General features: G+C 40.7%; 1 protein-coding gene across 3 annotated transcripts in view; it reads left to right on the top strand.

Moving 5' to 3' along the window:
* The window catches only part of map3k15 (mitogen-activated protein kinase kinase kinase 15), a 42,503-nt gene that overhangs the window by 10,201 nt on the left and 8,457 nt on the right, over positions 1-23,845 (top strand). Inside the window, exons 2-26 of one of the 3 annotated variants that reach the window (XM_078162613.1) lie at positions 2,118-2,257; positions 2,527-2,550; positions 2,843-2,920; positions 4,174-4,367; positions 4,602-4,770; positions 4,854-4,960; positions 5,348-5,518; positions 5,606-5,718; positions 6,808-6,967; positions 7,483-7,633; positions 7,720-7,827; positions 8,364-8,413; positions 8,713-8,808; positions 8,966-9,053; positions 9,137-9,270; positions 10,406-10,533; positions 10,832-10,962; positions 11,053-11,158; positions 15,016-15,173; positions 15,347-15,530; positions 17,314-17,491; positions 18,196-18,370; positions 20,736-20,921; positions 21,655-21,760; positions 21,905-22,139. In XM_078162613.1, coding sequence (XP_078018739.1) covers positions 2,118-2,257; positions 2,527-2,550; positions 2,843-2,920; positions 4,174-4,367; positions 4,602-4,770; positions 4,854-4,960; positions 5,348-5,518; positions 5,606-5,718; positions 6,808-6,967; positions 7,483-7,633; positions 7,720-7,827; positions 8,364-8,413; positions 8,713-8,808; positions 8,966-9,053; positions 9,137-9,270; positions 10,406-10,533; positions 10,832-10,962; positions 11,053-11,158; positions 15,016-15,173; positions 15,347-15,530; positions 17,314-17,491; positions 18,196-18,370; positions 20,736-20,921; positions 21,655-21,760; positions 21,905-22,139 — 3,370 coding nt within the window. Of the gene's footprint in view, positions 1-2,117; positions 2,258-2,526; positions 2,551-2,839; positions 2,921-4,173; positions 4,368-4,601; positions 4,771-4,853; positions 4,961-5,347; positions 5,519-5,605; positions 5,719-6,807; positions 6,968-7,482; positions 7,634-7,719; positions 7,828-8,363; positions 8,414-8,712; positions 8,809-8,965; positions 9,054-9,136; positions 9,271-10,405; positions 10,534-10,831; positions 10,963-11,052; positions 11,159-15,015; positions 15,174-15,346; positions 15,531-17,313; positions 17,492-18,195; positions 18,371-20,735; positions 20,922-21,654; positions 21,761-21,904; positions 22,140-23,845 lie in introns of all 3 variants that reach the window. The other 2 variants (XM_078162612.1, XM_033638400.2) reach the window with 2 other exon arrangements.

Raw genomic sequence — 23,845 nt, 5'->3', positions numbered from 1 at the left:
GTTCTGAGAGAAATGTCTAAACAACGACTGGATGGATTGCCACAAATTCTTTTGCAGATATTCACGGTCTCCAGAGGATGAATCTCAGTAACTTTAGTGATCCCTTGACAGTGCCACCATGAGGTTGACATCATAGTTTTGGGAAAAGTGACTTCACAGTAAATAGTCAGATTGCCATGTTCCTCAGAGGATGAACTGTAATTACTCTGATCTCTGACCTTTCATCTAGCACCATCTCCAGGTCAAAATTTATGACCACGTACAAAACTAATGACATTCCCATCAGTCTCAGCTGCACTTTATGTTTAGCGCTAAATACAAATGTTAGCATGCTAACATGCTAAACTAAGATGCTGAACATGGTAAACTCATACCTGCTAATCATCAGCATATTGTGAGTATGCTAGCAAGGTGACTTCAGCATTTAGCTAAAAACATCCCTGTGCATAAGTAGGCCTTGCATCTTATATGTCTGTAGACGTGTATCTAATTAAGGTAATCCGTTTATTTCTAAAAAGCAAATCTTTATTTGCACCGCCTTTTGACCAACTGAAATTTCATTCATGCACACTGTAAGCACAGTACTTGTGCTGTAGGTATATATAATTACTGCCTCAAGATGAAAGCTGCCCCATTAAATAAATGTGCTTCTTCCTGTCTGCACACTAGTCCATTTTTGTTTTCTTTATACACACACACACACACACACACACACACACACTATCATTCAGTGTGCTTGAGGCATCTACAGTATGGTGAGTGACGTTTCTCTTCTGGAGTGCAGCTCATGAAAACTACCAGCTCCGGGGAAGGATTACATTCACCTCTGTTTTTAATCCATGTACAATGCAGCGGGGGTGAAAAGGGCTTCCACACTACTTCAGGGGGGACAAAAAACAAAGACTCCCTGCTATTCTTGATGTCTTGATATTTTGTACGTCACTTTTGCTGTGTTTTTGTTCTTGTATCAGAAATCGTTAATAACACAGTTTGCAAGCTTGAAAAGGAGCTTCTAACTGTCTTGTTGTTTTAACCTGTCTCAAAAAAGGCTTGTACTTAAATGCAAGTTCTTGCACTTTACTTGAGTGTTTACGTTTTATGCTACTTTATATCTCAACTCTGTGACATTTTGGAGGCAAATATTGTACTTTTTACTTCACTACATTTATCCAGTGTATCTCCTCATACAACTGTTTGTATGATATCTCATAAGTTAGTGCAGCAGTTGGTTAGGTTAGGTTTGGGAAAAGCATTGTGGTTGGGCGTCATTACGCTAACGTTATACATACATAATTTATGTAGCCTGATAAACTGATACTGTGTTGTTACATTGTATGCAACTTCAAATAACTCAACATTGATTTCTGGTTTGACACGGAACCCAAACCCTGGTCTCCTGGGTCAAAGTCCTGTGTTTTTTGACCCAACCATCACCTCAGCCATGTGCCTATGCATAGTGTCCCGCTTTATACTAGGTCACCTGACTTCTTCCTTTGCTACCGTCACCCTGCAGCACATAGGTCATGTGATCACAGCCTCCTGGCTCATGATAACATTGGTTAACATTGGTTGGATTTTGTAAACATAGGTACGCTCAATGTCAGTTACTAGTTACCTAGCGGATTTGTACAAAATATAAATCAATCCAGCAGTTTATATAGTAGCTGATATTAACTCCACCTTTATCAGCTGCAACACATTAATAATTATAATGCAATAATGTATTATCAATTATACTGAAAGGGCCATTCTGCGTAATGAGTACTTTAACTTTTGGTACTCTAAGTATATTTTAATGCAAATACTTTTATATTTTCATTTAAGCAAAGTTAAGAATGCAGCACTTTCACTTATAATAGTATATTTACACTATAATATTGCTATATCTACTGAAGTAAAAGGTCAGAGTACTACTTCCACCACTGATGCTTACTGCTAAAAACATTCCCACCTCGTATAACGTCAGAGGTCAGATGTTCTCCTAAAGGTTGTAGATCTCAGAGTGTCTAACACAAGGGCTGATGGATTTTAACATGAGCTTCGAGAATGTTTTTGCCGCCTTTATGTGCTTCCTCGTGGTTGTCAACATGGTTGCCGACTCTTGTTCCTCCTTCCAGACATCGCAGTTGTGGACATGAGCGATGTGTTTCGTCAGCCCTCCTTGTTTTACCACCTGGGTGTGAGGGAGAGCTTCGACATGGCCAACAACGTCATCCTGTACCACGACACTGACCCTGACACTGCCCAGTCACTGAAGGTACTGCCCCACATACACACACACACACACACACACACACACACACAAATACACACACCTCTTTGATTCTTCTGTGGGTGTATTTAGAGTTCATGGATGCCATTCCTTGGCAGTTCCTCAGAACAAAGTGATCCACTACAGTCAAGCATGCACTGTGCAGCCAGGGGGAAACAGCTGTTTGAAGTAGTAATGTGGCAGCACCACTAAAGAGAACACAAGAATACACACTTTAAATCCATTCTCACTTCTCTTTTTATATCTCTTTACAGGACATGGTGGCACAGAAAAACACAGTAAGTTTCTGTGTGTGTGTGTGTGTGTGTGTGTGTCTGTGTGTTATTTATGTGTGCACACTGTCCTGTGCTATTTGTGGAGTTATATTCATGACAAGTGCCATTCGTCCTCTCATGCACAACTGCATGCAGGAATGCATATCTACATGCTTTCACTCTGTCTGTCTGTCTGTCTGTCTGTCTCTCTCTCTCTCTCTCTCTCTCTGTCTTGCTCTTTCTCACACACGCACACACACACACATTATATTGTTTAATGTATTGTGTGTATTGTTTGTCTGTGTGTGTGGAGAAGGCCTCACATCCTCCAGCATTAGGTTTTCCCTGGGTTCAGTTGCCTCCAGAGTATAGAGGCTCTGGATTGCGCAATAAAGTAGGTACCATGCTGCACCAGGGCATGCTAGGAGATTTCCTCAAAGGCTAATAATAATAACAAACATGGAGGAGGAGCCAAAAACACTGACCTCCCCATGGGATGTTGTGTGAATAACAAATTAAATGCCCTAACAAAAGTGTGTCACTCACAAAACCAAAGACGGATAAAAAGCCACTGTCTGTTCTTAGAAGAGATGATAAGCTCAGGACGGCAGGTTATATTACATGAGATCCAGCAGTTATTTAGACAGTCAGGGCTTTTTAATATTAATATGATGACATAAACTTTAGAAATAAAATCTGATTTATAGTTGTGAGCCACATCATAGCCTATGTACGTAAGTAACCTACGCTGTTGTGAGCATTTATACTTCAGCAGTGGTTTGTCTTTGTCTTTTTGGGTGTTCTGCTGTGTTGAGTTTCTGTGAAGTGCTGTAAAGTTTGGTTGTGTTCAACTAACACCTAAAACACACATAAAATGTGGCTTAACAGCAACATCATTACCCAAAACTACATGTTTTCTCCACAAATACTGCATGCTAACAATATTAGCATAAGCCAATGACATTTTACATTGTATAAATTAGCCTAGTAGCTAGGGGACTTCATTGTCTTCACAATTTATTGTTTCTTATCTATGAATTAGAAGTAAATATAAGATTTGTTTCCACTGAGGGAAATGGGTTTCAGCTTACAAAAATAAACAGCAGGTCTTCGTCACCGCTACTTGTAGTTAGCACAACGCCAAGACTAACTATTGAGACCTGGTAACTCCAGCACTTGGTTTGAGAATTACTGGTAGTTTACAGCAGTGCTGCATGAATGGGTGGAAATAAATATGAGCAAGTAGTGCCCTATAGTCAGTGTTTATCGGCCTCTACATAAATACATAGAGAGATAAAGAGACGTGGTGTTGCAGTGTGTATTTGTGTGCATTAGTTCTTGCTGTTTTGGATCTTTAACAGCCATGTGAGCTTGATTACTTTCGTTAACCTTTGCTGATGCTGTCATGATGCTATCAAAAATCTCAGTAGTGTGCTGATCCTCTGCTCATACTGATCCGCCTCATTTATCACTCCATAATCCCCAATCTCTCCATCTCTTCTCTTCCTTCCTTCCTGGACTCCTTTTACACCTGGCATCCAGCATGTGTGTATTTATCCCATATAGAGCTGTATTATATTTAAGCGCTCAAATTTCAGTCCTCTTTTTCCTTTGACAAAGAATGTTTTCCTCTTTCTCTCCCTCCAGGCATCCAGTGGTAACTACTACTTCATCCCCTACATAGTGACTCCTAACCATGAGTACATGTGCTGTGAGAGTGATGCCCAGCGCAGGGCCAGTGAGTACATGCAGCCCAGCTGGGACAACCTGCTGGGGCCGCTCTGTGTCCCCCTGTTCGACCGCTTCACCAGCCTGCTGAAGGACATCCATGTCACATCCTGGTGAGACACATTTAAAGCATTAATGTCATTACACATAAATTATCTTGTCTGCAGGTGGGTAGCTTACATGGCCCCAACAACTCTTGACTCTTCCTGTTGTAAAAAGCATTTGGATTTTCAGTCCAGCTGTGCTCCAAAGAGGACATTGTTCTTACCTTTTCCCCCAAAATTTGAGGATCTCCCCCAATTTTCTCTCATTTCATTGTCTCGTCTTTTACTGTGATTCTTCTGCAGTGCTTCCTTTAAGGACACCCTGCTAAATGACATCAGGAAGGCCAGAGAGAAGTACCAGGGAGAGGAGCTGGCCAAGGAGCTTTCGCGCATCAAACTCCGAATTGACAACACGGAGGTCCTCACCCAGGACATCGTCATGAACCTGCTGTTTTCCTACAGAGACATACAGGTACAAACACTCAACATGGTCTTAATTTGGAGTGACAGTAACACCAACTAAGTATATATAAATACACATAACCTGATCGCCAGGACTACGATGCCATGGTGAAGCTGGTGCAGACTTTGGAGATGCTACCGACTTGTGATCTGGCCACCCAGCCAATGATCCAGTTCCACTACGCCTTCGCCCTCAACAGGTACAGAGAACCAGGCTGAACTACTTTTCATATTTTTGCCTAGGCTTTGGATGGGTGCAGAAAGTAATTTAAAATGGGATTTAGATAGATTTTATTGACCCTACAACTGGAGGAAGTGGATTTTCCTCTTACATTAAAGCCAGATGTCATAATCCCTAGATGTATTTTGCCCTAGAAAGTCAAAACACAGTCAGTAGCTATGTATTCAATTGAGTCCAGAATCTGACTTTGTGGCTTTTTTTTATTAAAAGGGAAATTATTATACCAAAGAAATGTATAATTTCTATTAAACAATATGTAAAACTGTAGCAAGAACATATAAATTCACCTTGTAGTTCAGTGCAACTTATCAGCCTAACATTGATTCATAAATGTGTCCATGTGCAGGAGGAACAGTCCTGGTGACAGGGAACAGGCTCTCAGAGTGATGCTGCAGGTGTTACAGTCATGTGAACATCCAGCACCGGACATGTTCTGCCTCTGTGGACGGATATACAAGGACATCTTCCTGGACTCAGACTGCAAAGACACCAAGAACAGGGACAATGCTATACAGTGGTGAGAACACATGCACACTCTTTTATGAATATGTAAATGCTGAGAAACCGTAATTTTCTACACTCTTCATTATTTGCTTCGGTGCAGGTACAGAAAGGGTTTTGAGCTGCAGCCGACTCTCTACTCTGGGATCAACCTGGCTGTCCTTCTCATAGTTGCTGGTCAACAGTTTGAGAGCTCCATTGAACTGAGGAAAATAGGTAAGAACCTGAACCCCACTTTGATTGTTTTATCAAGCCGGCACTCAGTGCCTATAAGTCAAGCTGGAGCCATCTGATACCAACATTATCAAATGTTTCAGTTGCTTTGAATGACGTATTGTTTACTGCACTGGTTCCCAACCTTTTTCCTTGAGGACACCTTTTCTATCAATGAGTAAACTGACAACCCCCTGACTAAGTTAGCATATGAATATTTCGTATTATAGTCAATGCATTGTAAACAAATACAGGACATTTGTGTGAAATGAGTGATTATGATGAATGTTGAGCAGATTAATTAATTAATTTCCTGATATTTTAAGGAAGTTTTTCCTATGATTCTGTGTCTGTACTTTATATTTATTTTATTTTGTAACATTCATACTTAATAGACTTTTTTGACAGATTCAGCGTTTTCCTCTCCCTGATGCTTGGCCATTGTTCTATTAGCTCTTTAGTTGTTCTAATTGTGTACTTTTCTTATGCGGGTGAAGCTGTTAAGTAGAGAGTGAAGGCTCTGTAAATATAAAGCTTGTGTTCTTGACCTTTTCCTGTAAGATTTTTTAAAAGTGTATATATTTTGAATAATAATCTCAACTTTAAAAATAACAATTTTAGTTAGTTTTAGCAACAGAAATGAATGAAATGCTGAAATACAGGCCTATTCTACATTTTTTTTTTTTTAAGAGTTTTAGAGTTTTCTTACAATCCCACATCTGGGACCAATTTACTGCATCCACTGTGCCAAAGTCAGTTCAGTTTTAGACTACAAACAAACGGTGAAATTGTGTCTTGCCTAATTTAAGGGGTAAATAATTAACTAATACTGTAGCCACCTGCAAGGAAACAGCTAAAAGCATTTAAAACAGCCCAAATGTGAACAAAACAAGGTAGCTAGGCCACAAAGCCTGCTGCATTTGAATTGAATGTTAGTATGCTTAAACACAGAATGTTCAAAATGAAGAATTGATAATGCAGAATCACTAATAACATATTGTTCATTTGTCTTTTGCTGTCAAAATTAAGTTCAATGGTTTTAAAAAAGTTTTATTTTACAGTTGTTTCACGCTGATAATGTGATGTCTTTAGGTGTGAGGTTGAACAGTCTGCTGGGGCGCAAAGGCTCCCTGGAGAAAATGAATAATTACTGGGACGTGGGCCAGTTCTTCACCGTTAGCATGCTAGCTAACGACATCCCCAAAGCTACTCAGGCTGCCGAGAAGCTCTTCAAACTCAAGCCGCCACTCTGGTAAAGACATTCACAAAAAAAGGTTCTATTCTGTGTTGTTGTGGTGCAGTATCTGTGCGTGTTTGTTATCAGTAAAAAGTACTTTTCATGTTTTAAGCAACACTGTTTTACCGTATGATTTATATTGTTTGTGTACTGATGAAGTACACTTGGTTAATCAATGAAATACATGTTATTAATCAAAGTAATTGTGTTTTAGCCTGTTTTATACTCTGCATTAAAAAAAGAAACAGTGACAGAAGAGGACTAAAAGTAGACCCCCTTCAAAACATCCATTAGTTTGACTCTTTTGTGTGTGATGTTGTTTTAAATATAAAAACAGTGGCCATTTCCTCTCACTGACCATACATATGACATAAAAATTGAAATAATAATCAACAATATGGGGAAATGGAGTGTCATTACAGGGTAATAGACATGCTCCTTGACTTTTGTCCATTTATAATTCAGTCCCATATTGCTTTCCAGTTCCTCTTGTTGCCTGTGATTATGACTTGTCTGATATTTTTTTCCAGGTATTTGCGCTCCGTGGTGCAGAACCTGCAGCTCATCCAGAGGTTTAAGAAACAGACGATAGAACATTCTCCTCAGCGGGACAGACTCAACTTCTGGATGGACATCATCGTCGAGGCCACGCAGGGCACCACCAATCGACTGCGCTTTCCAGTAAACACAATAACACAAACATTCAGATATGCTCAGTCAGATATTCAGAGACTCACACTAACACTTGCTTTTTTTTTCTGTTACAGGTGTTGATTCTGGAGCCAACGAAGATTTACCAGCCTTCCTATGTGTCCATTAACAACGAGGCAGAAGAGAAGAATGTCTCTATCTGGCATGTCTCTCCTGCAGAAACAGTAAGAATATCACTTTTAACCACAGGACCCTTGTACTCTTCACTGCAGCATTTCATTGCACTGCAACATCGAAAAATAAACTTAGTAAATGTGTTTCTCTCCACCTGTTTTGTACATAAAAGGTCTGAATGTAAAATGTCACAGAAATTTGAAAAGAACCTCAAAGTATCTCGAAAAGAAATTTTATGCCTCACTGGTGCTGGTGTATCAATTAAAGCAAAATGTGACGATGTGCAATAGGGCTGTAATGTTCCTTAAATAATACATGAAACCAAAGCAAATGCTGTATTTCCATCAATCTTTAAATGGCACCCAATTTGTGAATTAGCGCTACTTGCTGTATATTTTGCAGATTTTTGCCTTTGTTGATAGGACAGCTCAGATAGATAGGAAACATAGGAGAGGGAGGGGGGATGACATGCAGCAAAGGGCTGCAAGCAAATATAGCTTTTGAGTGAGTTCTGGTTAAATATGTGACCATTCTGTGCAAAAGTGAGCAATGTGAAAATTTAAAACCTCATTCACTTTCATTACAGAAAGGGATCCATGAGTGGAACTTCACTGCCATGTCCATCAAAGGCATTAGGTATGAATGTGAAGTTGGAACTGAATAAAATGCAGAAGGTCCCAAACTGTTTGACATTATGCAGCTAAAACACGTCATTTGTCATGGTTTATTTGAGTTCATAACTATGAGAGATACAATGAACATTTGTTGCACATAATTTAAGGGTTGAAAAGTCGTACATGTAAATATGAAAACTTATTATTCCACAAAGAAGATTACATTGAGTTTTAACATCCTGATGTAAGATGTAACAACACAGTGAAAGATGAGAAAAAATGAGCCAAAGCTTTCATGTACTCCAACTCTTCTGTCTGCAGCATCAGTAAGTTTGATGAGCGCTGCTGCTTCCTCTACGTCCATGATAACTCAGATGACTTCCAGATCTACTTCTCAACTGAGGAACAGTGCGGTCGGTGAGGACACACACCTCTAGATGTGTCTGTGTAGGTGTGTGTGTTTGTCTGCGTTTGTGTTGGTACAGTACGTATGTGCGATTGTATCGCAACATAAGCTGATGGCCATGAACTGGAAATAATAATGTTATCATGTGTGTGTATATGTGTGTTTCAGATTCTGCTCCATGGTGAAAGAAATGATATCTGATGGTACAGGGAATGCTGTCGAGCTGGAGGGGGAAGGAGACGGAGATACACTGGAGGTCATAAATATAGCCATGCTTTTTACAGTAAATATCTGTGTTTATAGTTCCAGTTGATGATTAAGAATGTGCATGTGTTACAGTATGAGTATGACACCAATGAGACAGGAGACAGGGTGGTGTTGGGGCGGGGCACCTATGGAGTAGTGTACGCCGGGAGAGACCTCAGCAACCAGGTCCGAATCGCCATCAAAGAGATCCCTGAGAGAGACAGCAGGTATGATGACTTGTAGTAACCCTGACCAAAGTTTACCACATTCGACATTCAAAAAGTTGTTGTTTTCCATTTTGTTTTATTGTCAAAAAATGCATTGATCGCAAAGCCCAGCCCATAGGAACAGAGTTGGGCTTGACAACTCAATGTAGTGGCTATAAAGTGTAATTACAACTTCTCAGTCTGTCATGTAATGCCACTGGGCCCAAAAAGACTTGTTCCCATAGTACATCAACTTCAATAGCCCTTATTAAAATCCTTACACCCCAGAAGTCCTAAAGCTCACTAATAGCTGATCCAGAGTTATTTTCTTCTGTGATTCATGTGAGTAGGCCCGAGACCAACAGTTTGGAGGCACAGTTAAAGGAAATGCTAGTGCGCTTGCTCTATAGAGAGGCGAAGTCCCTCCCCCTCTGGTGGACCACCATGAGACCATATTTCGGCAAAAATATGTACATACTTTTTGATCATTCAGAGCATATCTATGATTCAGTGTCTGTGGCAGGATTGTCTGCAAGCAGTTCTCAACATGGGGGTGGTGAGCTGACAGGTTGCAACTAATGGTGCTAACAATGGCCCCAGTGCTGACAGAGCTAACATTGTTAACCCAGTGGGGAGCCTGAGGGTGGGCACTACGCTTCTGCAACAACACTGTCATGGACTGGGATGGGGTTATCAGTGGTAACAGTTGAATGATTACAAGCAGAGCGTTGGCGATTAGCTAGCCAGTGGGACACACTTACAGGGACTCATATACACTAACATGCATACACAGCTGGACCACCTACCAAATCAAAGAACAGGAACTTGGATTACAACACACACAGAGGTAGCGTGACTTCATTGTCTGCTCAGGACGCCATTACTCCATTTTGTCTACATAGCAAGTAGTGGTTTGCTGCTATGTTAATGCTCTGAATGTCACATACATTGACTTAAACACAATCTCTGGATTATGGCACAAGTGATGGTAAATGAATGTCTTGTTCTGACAACACTAGATTGGTTAGTTGCTTAAAAATATAAGATTGTGAGGCAAGTTGATGCTGTAACTGAATATGCATTATAAGTAAACTTTATCTGGATAAATGGAAACAAAGTATTTGTCTGTGGTTGTTTCTCTCTCTGTGTAAATTAGGTACTCCCAGCCTCTTCATGAGGAAATTGCCCTCCACAAGTACCTGAAACACAGGAACATTGTTCAGTATCTGGGCTCTGTTTCTGAGAATGGATACATCAAGATCTTCATGGAACAAGTGCCTGGAGGTGTGTTTGTATGAGAAAGAACAATGGTTGAACAATTACACAGTTGTGTGAACTAGGATTTGTTTTTGTTTGAGAACCTTCAGTTCTTAGCAATAAAGGGACAAAAGCACCAGAACAAGAGAGAAATACTGTGTCTACTTTGTGCTTTACTGATAATTTAGCCCTGTGCAGGTAGGATAAATAGTATGTTTCAGAGATCGATGCTTGTGACCTCGGTTACTGAGCGGTCTCTCTAACTGCTTGGTCATCTTCCCATTTCATGATAGGTTTTGGACACTCCTTCTCTTCCTTTCTCCAGGAAGCCTGTCTGCGTTGCTGCGGTCTAAATGGGGCCCGCTGAAGGAGGCAACAATCATCTTCTACACCAGACAGATCCTGGAGGGGCTCCGATACCTGCACGAGAACCAGATCGTTCACCGAGATATCAAGGTACAAGGAAGAACTCCGAACATCGTACAATCATCCGGGAACTGTAACTTCACTGTGGATTAATAGTAAACAGCTGCTGTTTGTCCTCAGGGTGATAATGTATTGGTGAACACCTACAGTGGAGTCTTGAAGATCTCAGACTTTGGTACCTCTAAGCGGTTGGCAGGTGTCAACCCCTGCACAGAGACATTCACCGGTAACTTTGTCTTCTTCTACAATAAATTATATTGCTGTCCTGCTAATATTTGGTACACATAAATATAAATTTGTTTTGTTTTTGTAATTGGCATGACCCCAAAGCCCCAGAATACATTCTTAAACAAAGGTAATTAAAGATAAAGTTAAAAAGTTCAAGTTCTTAATTTTACATATGCAGAGTAATGGTAACAAGGTTTATTCTCAGGTTCTTTCCTTGCCTGGGTCCAGACCTTTGAATCTGCCCATTCCATTAAGTTCAAGTTGACTGGTAGAAGATTGCAACAGGGTACAAAAACAAGTTCTGCCTGATATCAGGCAAGCAATTTCCAACAATACTCATGTATAAATATATGTATAAATAAATAAATAAATAAATATATATATATATATATATATATACAGTACAGGCCAAAAGTTTGAACACACCTTCTCATTCAATGCGTTTTCTTTATTTTCATGACTATTTACATTGTAGATTCTCACTGAAGGCATCAAAACTATGAATGAACACATGTGGAGTTATGTACTTAACAAAAAAAGGTGAAATAACTGAAAACATGTTTTATATTCTAGTTTCTTCAAAATAGCCACCCTTTGCTCTGATTACTGCTTTGCACACTCTTGGCATTCTCTCCATGAGCTTCAAGAGGTAGTCACCTGAAATGGTTTTCCAACAGTCTTGAAGGAGTTCCCAGAGGTGTTTAGCACTTGTTGGCCCCTTTGCCTTCACTCTGTGGTCCAGCTCACCCCAAACCATCTGGATTGGGTTCAGGTCCTGTGACTGTGGAGGCCAGGTCATCTGCCGCAGCACTCCATCACTCTCCTTCTTGGTCAAATAGCCCTTACACAGCCTGGAGGTGTGTTTGGGGTCATTGTCCTGTTGAAAAATAAATGATCGTCCAACTAAACGCAAACCGGATGGGATGGCATGTCGCTGCAGGATGCTGTGGTAGCCATGCTGGTTCAGTGTGCCTTCAATTTTGAATAAATCCCCAACAGTGTCACCAGCAAAACACCCCCACACCATCACACCTCCTCCTCCATGCTTCACAGTGGGAACCAGGCATGTGGAATCCATCCGTCCACCTTTTCTGCGTCTCACAAAGACACGGCGGTTGGAACCAAAGATCTCAAATTTGGACTCATCAGACCAAAGCACAGATTTCCACTGGTCTAATGTCCATTCCTTGTGTTTCTTGGCCCAAACAAATCTCTTGTGCTTGTTGCCTCTCCTTAGCAGTGGTTTCCTAGCAGCTATTTGACCATGAAGGCCTGATTGGCGCAGTCTCCTCTTAACAGTTGTTCTAGAGATGGGTCTGCTGCTAGAACTCTGTGTGGCATTCATCTGGTCTCTGATCTGAGCTGCTGTTAACTTGCCATTTCTGAGGCTGGTGACTTGGATGAACTTATCCTCAGAAGCAGAGGTGACTCTTGGTCTTCCTTTCCTGGGTCGGTCCTCATGTGTGCCAGTTTCGTTGTAGCGCTTGATGGTTTTTGCGACTCCACTTGGGGACACATTTAAAGTTTTTGCAATTTTCCGGACTGACTGACCTTCATTTCTTAAAGTAATGATGGCCACTCGTTTTTCTTTAGTTAGCTGATTGGTTCTTGCCATAATATGAATTTTAACAGTTGTCCAATAGGGCTGTCGGCTGTGTATTAACCTGACTTCTGCACAACACAACTGATGGTCCCAACCCCATTGATAAAGCAAGAAATTCCACTAATTAACCCTGATAAGGCACACCTGTGAAGTGGAAACCATTTCAGGTGACTACCTCTTGAAGCTCATGGAGAGAATGCCAAGAGTGTGCAAAGCAGTAATCAGAGCAAAGGGTGGCTATTTTGAAGAAACTAGAATATAAAACATGTTTTCAGTTATTTCACCTTTTTTTGTTAAGTACATAACTCCACATGTGTTCATTCATAGTTTTGATGCCTTCAGTGAGAATCTACAATGTAAATAGTCATGAAAATAAAGAAAACGCATTGAATGAGAAGGTGTGTCCAAACTTTTGGCCTGTACTGTATATATATGTATAAAAAAAATTAAGAGTAAAAATGACACAAAAATAAGACAACTCAGAAGTTGACGTATAGGAATAAAACAGAACATAATATAGTCCTGGGGTAGTAGACTGGTGTACAGTAGTGCAGTCATGTAGTAATTATATATGCGTAATGAGAACCAGTTATGAACACGCAAGAACAGGATGTAGACATAAATATATACACACTGTTCAGATTTTTTAGCTTGTCAACAGGTAGTAAATTAAATATATATGTAATGTATACTGCCATATATACAAAGATGCAACCAGATACTTTTAAGTTCCCATAAAATAAATACTGATGTTATTTATCAGGTATCATGTCTTGCACTGATCATCACCTGTAGGCCTAGGCCCGTGTCTGGCCAACCAATGATTTGTAGGTGTTTTTAATGGTATATATTTCAATGGAGTTTGTGACCTCCTGAAAACCAATAAAAGGAAATGTTGACTTATCCTGCACTTGGGGCGTATACCAATTTTGAGTCCAGTGAAGTCCAGCCTAACCTAGGTTGCCACAGCTTCATCGTGGGGACGAGCCTGCATCTCTAATATGCAGAATTATATAGCACTCTGCTAGCTGTTTCATGGAAACTTTAGATAAAAGTAAATGACTTTCAGCAAGATGTTCCTTTAATCTGGATTTCATGGGCTCTTTTTTGTAAAGTGCTCATGAATCATGGGGCTCCAACAGTTTTACAGTGGAAATGTTTTCTCCTGAGGATCTTCCCGGTGTATACATCTGATAAATCTGTGGTTTTCAGACAAATTATGAAATCTATTTTCCTATATATGATTGCAAAAATAACACTGTATACCACATAAAGCTAATACAAAATAATAAACTGCTTCAGTAATGACTTTGAGAGGAAGACACTGCACACATGACAGGACAGCATTCAGTCTGGACTGCATAAATGGTGTCATAGAAATGTTGCACTCTATGAGTGTAAATATCAAATGACCCTCAAAATGTCAAGAGCCACTATCAGCCTCTATGGAAACACTCTGACACACGTGTGCGTGCGTGTGTATGAACATACACACTCATGACCATCTGGTCTCCTCCAGCAGCCAGCGAGGTGAGTAATTAGATTAGCTAATCAAGCAGAGGCAGAAGGGTGTTTACCTTTCATTAGCAGGTATATATGTGTGTGTGCATGTGTGTACGTGTGTGTGCGTGTGTGTGTGTGTGTTTGTGTGTGTGTGTGCGTATGTCCTTATCTGTCTCTCCCTCTGACTCCATCTTTTTACAGCTCTCTCAGTCTCCCTGTGTTTACATCAGCATTTAGAGCAGACCGCAAATGCCAGATCTGCTCAGAATGACTGACGACAGACAAAATACAGACAGACAGACAGAACAAAACATAATTAACAATTCATCTGAACTCAGTGTTTAGGGACTAAAATAACTTTAATATCATACCTTCAGTCCTTAAAATTAGCTTTAATGTTGAATTTTTCTTTTCAGCTGCATGCAATGCCACTTTGCCCAAATGTCTGCATCTCAAAAGCAAATCATAAGTACGTCTGTGTTCAAATGCGAACCATGAACACACTAATTTTGGATTCTTTTCTTTTGTAACAAGACCTCCTTTGAAGTAAAATCTGGGTTTGTAACAAACTTTCATTAAAGCTCCAGCCATGCGTCCAGAAACGTTCATTTCAAATTCTCAGCTTCAGTTTGTCAGTCACTTTATTGACAGTAATGCTAAATGACTTGATTATTTAGCATTTAGCAAATGACTCTCCTTATCCTTTAGACATTGTTGTTCCAGGTTACCATCTGCCTCTCTGTCTGCAGGTACCCTGCAATACATGGCTCCAGAAATCATTGATAAGGGCCCTCGAGGGTACGGGGCCCCGGCTGACATCTGGTCCCTGGGATGCACCATTATAGAAATGGCCACTGGGAAACCACCCTTTCATGAGCTGGGAGAACCGCAGGCGGCCATGTTTAAGGTTTGTATTCCATCTGTGTATTTGCCTTCAAATGAGGCTTTGCACATGTTAACTGAAGACATATTTACAATAGAAGCTGGAGACACTGGAGGATCAAGGTTTTGATTTCTTTCATTCCTTAAACAAATTTCTAGGCCTTGATACTTTCATGTAGGTGTGGTTTTCTGTTACAGGTCGGCATGTTTAAGATCCACCCAGAGATCCCTGAGTCCTTGTCATTGGAGGCCAAGTCGTTCATCTTGCGCTGCTTTGAGCCGGACCCTCACAAGAGAGCCATCACCTCAGATCTCCTCAGAGACACTTTCGTCAGACACAACACCAAGGGCAAGAAGAGCAAGATTGCCTTCAAACCATCAGGTTAACGCACACACACAAGCAGTGACAAATAACAAAAGATACAAGTTAGACAGCTCACAACAGGCCGCACATGAAAGACACTGCCACAACAACGGTAAGCAGCTCAGGAGCAAGGGATTTGCTCCCTTTTCCCCTAAATGTAGCTCAGTAAGAAGTTGTTAATTGAAGTAAGGGCTTAAAATGTTCTTAGGCAAGAACATTATTTGCACAGAAGTAAAGAACAACAACATTAAGACCTGCTGGATGAGATCTGGAGTGGGATTCCTGATGAATTCATTGAATGAAGCAATTGGAAACTGGAGGTGAATGGTGTGGAGGGGTGGAAGATGGTTGCATTAATCAGGCACTGAAACAACAGCTGATAGCCTCAGAGAAGTTTACAGATTTTAAAGCGTGACAGCAACGATATGATTGGTTTAGGGGGGATCGTGGCAAAATCTAAGTGCTTCAAGTGTAAAGTGTGATTGACATGGATGTGGGAAAAAGAAAAATCTGAATGTGTAGAGCAAAGGCCTTTGCACACTAATGCACTATTCGGACGGGATTAGTTTTACATGGGCACGTGGGGTAATGTCACTTTACCACAGGACGTCGGTAATATCAATGGCCAATTTGCATGGGATTAGAAATATCAGTACAACTACCACAAGTGGGAGGGGTAAATCCATTCACGCACTGCCGTCCCCTCCTGTCGTCATGTGTGTATGACGTTGCTTCCTGTGCGTACCACACTCGAACACACTTGAATCGTGTTCGTCGTAGGCCCACAGTACCTGAGGTTTCACACGGACTTGTCTGACTGTGAAGTGCAAAACTGAGTGCTTCTTCAAGAGCCTCCATGCTTGAAAATCTACGAAATACCACTTGTAAACAGGATATGACGAAGTATCTACACACATATTTACTGCTGGTCTATTCGCACGAAATTAGTATTACCTGAAGTGATTGTCCGGAACCCTTTTACAGAAGGTAAAAGTGGTGGTAATCTTTACTGACATCGTGCGGTAATGATTACTGACATGGCACATTCGGACGGGACTAAAATCTCTGGTAATTATTACTTTACCCCACCGACCTATGTAAAACTAATCCCATCCAAATAGGGCTTAAGTCAGTATTTTTTGACTGTTTGATCCGTTATCCGATAAAAACTGTTCCAGAAACCTTGTTCACTGAGTCTGATGCGTTTTGTTGTTCTGTTGGTTGCAAAAATTAGCAGTATGAGACAAAATGTAAAGACAATTTTACTCCCTTCCCTCCCTGTCTGTACACACTCAGCCCGAGTCTTATATAAATAATATTGTGTGACTATGAAATTGCACGCTGTTCTAGCCATCATCATTGCTGTTAGGCATTTCTGAAAAGTCTAACGTTACCTTCTGTTTGTCGTGAAAGATTAAAGAATGACTTTGATTCAATTGGTTCGACATTTACTTCCTGGCCTGCTGTCCACCTCTGCCCCGTTCCTCTCGCTTGTTCTGGATATATATGTCCTGTAGGTTACACCACATTTTCGTCACTGCTTCTTGGTCACACAACTCATCAAAGGCTTTTGACAGATGTGAAAAAGCGCCGGAACTCAAACCTGTTTGGAAAACTTTAATGATGGACAGAAGTTTTGAGTCGGTTTGTCAACATGATTGACCTATCCTGAGGCAGTGTGTAGTTTTAAAAGTGCAACGATTTTGGACGAAAAATACAGACTTGGTGTGCAAAGTCCTTATGCATGAGAAAAGGTAATTCAAGTCTCAAGACTTACATATGTTCCCTCCTTACTTTCCAGACTACATCCACAATGTTTCGTTGCCGGTGCAGTTGCAGTGCGAGGCTACCGGGAGCAGCAGCAGTGAACACGGTTCTGTGAGCCCAGACTGCGATTCCAAACACGACGTTTTCTTCCAGAAGAAGAAAAGCTCTGGCTCTGAGAACCTGCTCAAACCTCCCAACTCCAACTACCTGAGGTGTGCACATGTGTTTCTTCAAGTTTATAGATTTTACAGGACTTTGAGATCCAAATTCAAAGATGGGTTTCAGATTTCTTAAACATCTTGGACTTGCTTTGTCTCAGCTGCCACTGCTTTTCTCAAGTTGCATATAAAACCTTTTTTACTTACACCAACCGTGACGTCATCCTGGCACATGCAACTTGGATGGCATCTGAAAAGCCTCTTTCGAGGAGTCATACTTTTTCTGAATGCAAAAATATATATATATGTTAAAGCTATGTGTTACTGCAGACAAAATCCTGCTGGGACGGTGCAGATCATGTGACGAGATGTAAATGAATGTGCGTGTGTGTATGTGTGTATGTGTGTGTGTTTTAGTGGCAGGTGGCCTGATTGAGCCCACATTGTGCTCCGCTGCCTTTTACAACACTGATATAATGAGGTCTGATCATTTTATGAGCTGCAGCTGGCGGCTGAGCACACACACGCACATCTGCGCGGGCTCAGACACACGTGTGTGCGTACATACGTGCACGACCTGCAGCGCTGACTCATGCTGCTTCTGCACTTTCCTGGGCACACATAGTAGCCAGGAGAGGCTTGTATCTGTAAATAAACTGGACAGTGTGTCATGCTGTTGTAAATCAGCTGTGTGCTTTATGTGTTATTTTATATTGCAGTGAGATTACTCTGTGTGTGTGTGTGTGTGTGTGTTGCAGTGTTCCAGATGAGGGTTCGGTGTCGGAGGACCGCAGTGTCCCCCCCTCCCCTGACGACAGGGATAGCGGTCTATTCCTGCTGAAGAAGGACAGCGAGAGACGGGCCATTCTGTTCAAGGTCCTCAATGAGGACCAGGCAAAGGTCATCTCTAACGTGAGGGAGAACTACATCCAGGTGTGTTTGTGTGTTTGTGACAAAGGTTTACTGCTTACAAGGATTTATCCACACCAGGAGCAGGAATTACAAAACAAATCCTTTAAAAAATGTAATCAAGTCGGTAGATAAATCAGTAAATAGTATTTTTTTCTATGACATTGACATTACTGACATTGCTAACTCCAAGTGGTGATACCAAAAAAAAAAATCTTATCATATTCATCATTTTATTGTTGAGAAGGTCAATGCAGAGCTTAAATTACAAGCCAAAATTTACAGGTCACAGTGTACGCTTGTGAACCGCATCTCGTTGCCATCGCCATCAAAGACAACAAGTTTAAGTACCACACTGAGGTTAAGGTTTTTGGCTCAGAATATGAGAAAAGGATAACGGCCTTTTTTACCATCTTTATCAAGAGTGTCTCTCCGTTGGTTTGGTGCTACAGTATTTACACTGAATCATTCAGCATAACGTTTTCCAACCTTTGTTATCTCTGCCATTACAGATAAATTAATGAAGCTAAGCTCCAGAAGTTAACGTTAGCTTAACTAGAGCCCTTTGGACAACAGCTAACAATGATGTACGATCACCAAAGTACAAAAACTAGAACAAAATAGGCTAATGAACTCCCAGCAAACAAGGTAACATGATGAACAACGCAGCTACGAGCTAACGTTACTCTAACTTTGGCTAACGTTAGCTAGAGATGTTAAAGATAACTTTATATTTCTTTCCAGCAAAGTGACAATATGTTGCCTCAAACACTATGTTAACTTACCTTAGAACAGATGTAGACATCATTGTTAATCTTATATATGTTGAGTTGATGTTGTGGTCTAACGTTAGCTACCACACAACTTTATCCAAAGGAGACACTTTTCTTGGTTGAGAAAACTGACATTCTGTAATGCATTTCAATGAACGTCCAGGCAGAGAATGTCTAAGAGTATGGGAATGGCTATACGCACTGTGATTGGCTCATCGCATTTGAGGGCAGGACTCAGCCATAGGTCAATTGGAATTATTTGAGAGATGCTATAATCTGCAACTATTTTTTCTCCATTGCATCAAACATTAGAAAATTTGCAGAAACAAAGTAACATAGGGCTTTGTTCAAGTGGCCTACATAAGGTCACATCTATTAAGGCATGAATTCAGTACACTCCACTTGCATTATGAAGTGTAAAACTTTCAATCGCAGGACATTTTAATGTACATCTTAGGTAAGAAGAGTCTGCATAGGCCTTGTTCACAGCAGGCTGTGTTTCATTAGTGGTTCAACATGCCCTTTTTGACTTGCCCTCACTGGAATCCCTGCCGCCATCTAAAGTGTCCTTCCATTTGTTTGAAAAACTGAAGTTAACTTGTGGAGATTAATGCTTGGAGGGCTAAAGGGGCAAGTCAACAACGATGATCTCTCCGGAGGTGTATATCAACCACAGTACATTGCAGTTATGCATTTAATGCAAGAAAATACATCCATGGTGAGGTGGCAGTATGTGTATAGATTTGCTCATCTATTCGTTTCTTAAGGAAATCTCAGATAGCTTGATATTTTACTAAAAAAAAATGTCGTGAAACTAATTGCAGTGAATATTTAGTTCGATAGTTGTACTGTTCTGTTTTGACTGATTTATTTCAAATATTATCTGTAATCACACAGAAAATGTGCTGTTTTAACAGATATAAACCTGTAGCCTTCACCCACTGAAAGGAGTCTGCAGGTATATCTGATGATTTGCAAAAAGATCTGTGATAGTTGGGCTGAAAGTGAACAAAGGAAGCTGCGTTCCATTTAAATACCCCGCTCCTCCCCTGCCCGATTTCCCCCCGCTCTCCAAGTGGCCTCCATACGACATAATACCGTTACTTCATACCAATTTCTGTGGGCAAGTAAAGCTACTGATGAAACTCAGCGTTCAAATTGTCGTGGTTGGAAAAGCACAGGTGAAACTGATAACATTAACAACTGCTCAGTTTAATTAAGTGTCACAGTGAGCTATTCTAGTGACCCAGCATGCACAACATCAGGGTCTCCCCTCAGTGGAATGCAATTATATTTAATAATATTAAATACACCTGTGCTTTTTCTGCTGTGACGTGTCAAATGTCTGCTGTGGAAAAAGGTCTCAGGCTGTCTGCCATAGCTTCTTTTCTACCACTCGGGGGCGCCATGTCATATATTTTAAAATACTACACATAACAGCTCTGATGACACATTTTCATTCAAAAGGCTTTAAATTTGTAGTCTTTGTGGAACTCTATGCTTGATGTGCAGTGTCTTTCATTTTGGTTTTTAACCACATTTTAAACCCATTCAGTCCCATAAATCTTTCCCACTGATAGACTTTACATTTGGTCTGATTTTTGTTTTCTGCATAGGGCAGTGAAGAGCTTCAGCTGTCTGTCGAACACATCAAGCAGATCATCTGCATCCTACGAGACTTCATCCATTCCCCAGAGAGGCGCGTCATGGCCGCCACCATCTCCAAGCTCAAACTGGACCTGGACTTCGACTCCACCTCCATCAATCAGATACAGTTGGTGCTCTTTGGCTTCCAGGACTCGGTCAGCACACACACACACACACACACAGCAGTTCATTTAGTACTGTATATGCGACCTGTTATACAAGGGATTTGTCCCTTTTAAAATGATGTTGGCACTTAACAAAGCAGCAGCTTGACGCAGCAATGGCAGACATGACATAATGTTAAATGACACATGCTAGCAATTGTAGGCTGATACAAATAGCTGATATGAGTTTATGTAATTAAAAACAACATTGGTAAACATGTTACATTTTCACAGTAATAAGGCAATATTTCAGGAATATTTGTGGACAGAAACCATGTTGAATTTTGTTCTGGTTTTATAGCAGAAATGAACGTGCAGTGTTTTAAAACATCAAGTAATCAGTCATTATTAAGTGCCATTGTAAAGTTCCTGATTTGTTCATCCAATCCACAATTCTTTTAACTCATCAGCATTTTGTATCAATTTGAAAATATTCAAATATAGGCCGCAGTATGAACCAGACCTGGCAGAATGGTCCAGCTTCATCCAAAATGATGCAGAGAAAATTGTAGGAAAAATGTCTTACATCTTTAATTTTTGATATCAGCCCAAAAAAAGTGTCTAAGTACATCCGTTTTTATACAGTGAAGCTAAATGGACTCATCCAGACATGTCAATTTGGTTCTTAGAGTGTGTAATTACAGATCATCTTTGGTCTGAATATCTGTCTTTATGGTGTGTGTGTGTGTGTGTGTGTTTGTGTGTGTGTGTGTAATGTTCTCAGGTGAACAAAGTCCTGAGGAACCATCACATCAAACCCCATTGGATGTTTGCGATGGATAACATCATCCGCCGAGCTGTGCAGGCTGCCATCACCATCCTCATACCAGGTCAGAAGCCTGAGTTTTTACTGCCATCTAGTGGACACGTGTGACTTTCTGTCCTTTATCTGCATGTTTGCAATAAAATTACTACTTAATATTCATATTATGCCACAAGAACTTAGCTTACAGCTCCACATGTGCCTCTGACAGAGCTGCAGACCCACTTTGGCCCAGCGTCAGAGTGTGAGGGAGCAGAGAAGGAAGATGAAGTGGATGAAGAGGAGTTTGGTCCCGTCTTAGTGCCTCACACCGACGACCCCGGGACGACTGCTGATCCCACCCACCTCGCCGCCAGCACGCTAAACTCTGGCCACTCACAGGAGCATCAACGCTCGCATCATCAACTGGGTGCCCAGCTGGGGCGACTCAAACAGGAGACCAACAGGTACATGCAAGCACACACACGTAAACGCTATTTTATGTCTTATCCTTTATTGTTCATGTTTACTTTAAAGCAACACAATGGAGGATTGTGCTTTTTACCTCACGGGGTCCCCCTATAGACGAAAAACGGTATTGTCTGTTACAACTGTCGCAAAAATCTTTCTGCGCGTGCATTTGTTGACAAGCCAACGATACCAGTGAACTTCCTGAAGCTGGCCGTGTAACGCATGATCATTATATCTTAAGAACAGGTAAAGTAGCCTTATAGCATTTTGTACATACATTATTAGGCCAGCTGCTTTATATATTTATATTTATTCATTTTCAAAACTCAGAAATGAGTTGCTCTCTGCATGTCAGGGCTGACCTCCTCCTCACAGGGCACGCGCACACACACACACACACACACACACAAACTCAACAGAGTGAAGTCAGACAACAGCAGAGAGGCCACGGTGCATATGAAGGGAATATAACTTCAAGATTACTCTAGTTAACGACAACTACGCTTGTTACTGTAAGTAAGTGCGATAAAACCTCTGCCAGCCAAGCCAATACTTTATCAATACATGTCATCAGCATGTAGAAAGGAGGAAAGCATTTCTTTCATCCCCTCTGCTGTCCGATTGTTAAACACATCCTTATGAATTGTATTGTGTGTATTGTGGATTGGGTACTGTGTACCTCTATGTATTTTATCATCCAGTGCCGGTATTGACTATTTTTAATGAACATATTTATTGGTGTTTGTTTTTTTTTTTCCCCCACATTTTAATGTTATTCATCATGGCGACTAACAGAATTTGCACACAGCTGTCAATTTTCAGAATCAGAATCAGAAATACTTTATTGATCCCCGAGGGGAAATTATTTGTTATTCTTTCTATGTTCTATGTGTTGTGTGTGTGTTGTTGTGTGAGCTGTCAAATGAAATTGCCCTGTAAGGGATTAATAAAGTTGTCTTGAATCTTGAATCTTGAAAGCCATATTTCAGTCTGCTCTGTCCACAGTCTCTCATTCACCGCTATTATGATTTCCAATCATGGTCGACACAAGCACATCGCACTAGCTAAAATGAAAGCTGTCTGTATGTAGGCTAACACTACAGACAGTGAGTCTCCTTAGTAGAGGGGGGACAGCAGTAACCTCCTCCTCTTACAGCTCTCTCCAGCATGTGAAAGCTGGGCCAATATTAATCCTTGTTCGAGCTCATTTTATCGCTCTCCCGTTTTCTTTTCTTCGTCTCCTCGGACAACACCTTCACCTTCTTCCTTTTCTTTGTGGCTTCAGCTATGACAACCACGTCTAACTTAGTTCACCTCGGTTTGGCTACGCTACTCTAAAGAGAGGAGGGGGATATGACGTATGCCGTAAAGCAGCCAAATTTTGTAGTCTTTTTTTGTGTCCGGGTTCCTACCCGAACCCCGAAACTGCATAGTGCCAGTGCAAGTAAAACAGACGCTCTCAAGCAATGATGGAGGTGTCATCCAACCTATTGTGAGTTGATGTACCATCACAAGGATCTTGGATATATATTTTGAGGGCTCAAAAACTCCATTGTGTTGCTTTAAATTATTTTTTATTGTTTTTTTTGTTTTTTTTAATTGTTTTCTTTTCTATTCGTATGTATTTATATTATTTTGCAATTTATTATTATTACTATTCTATTTATTAGATCTTTTTAAACTTATTTTTATTATAACTATT

This window comes from Epinephelus lanceolatus, chromosome 20, assembly GCF_041903045.1.
Source record: "Epinephelus lanceolatus isolate andai-2023 chromosome 20, ASM4190304v1, whole genome shotgun sequence".
Classification (NCBI taxonomy): Eukaryota; Metazoa; Chordata; class Actinopteri; order Perciformes; family Serranidae; genus Epinephelus; species Epinephelus lanceolatus.
The sequence above is the reverse complement of the archived record's forward strand: the minus strand, read 5'-3'. Positions and strand labels throughout refer to the sequence as shown.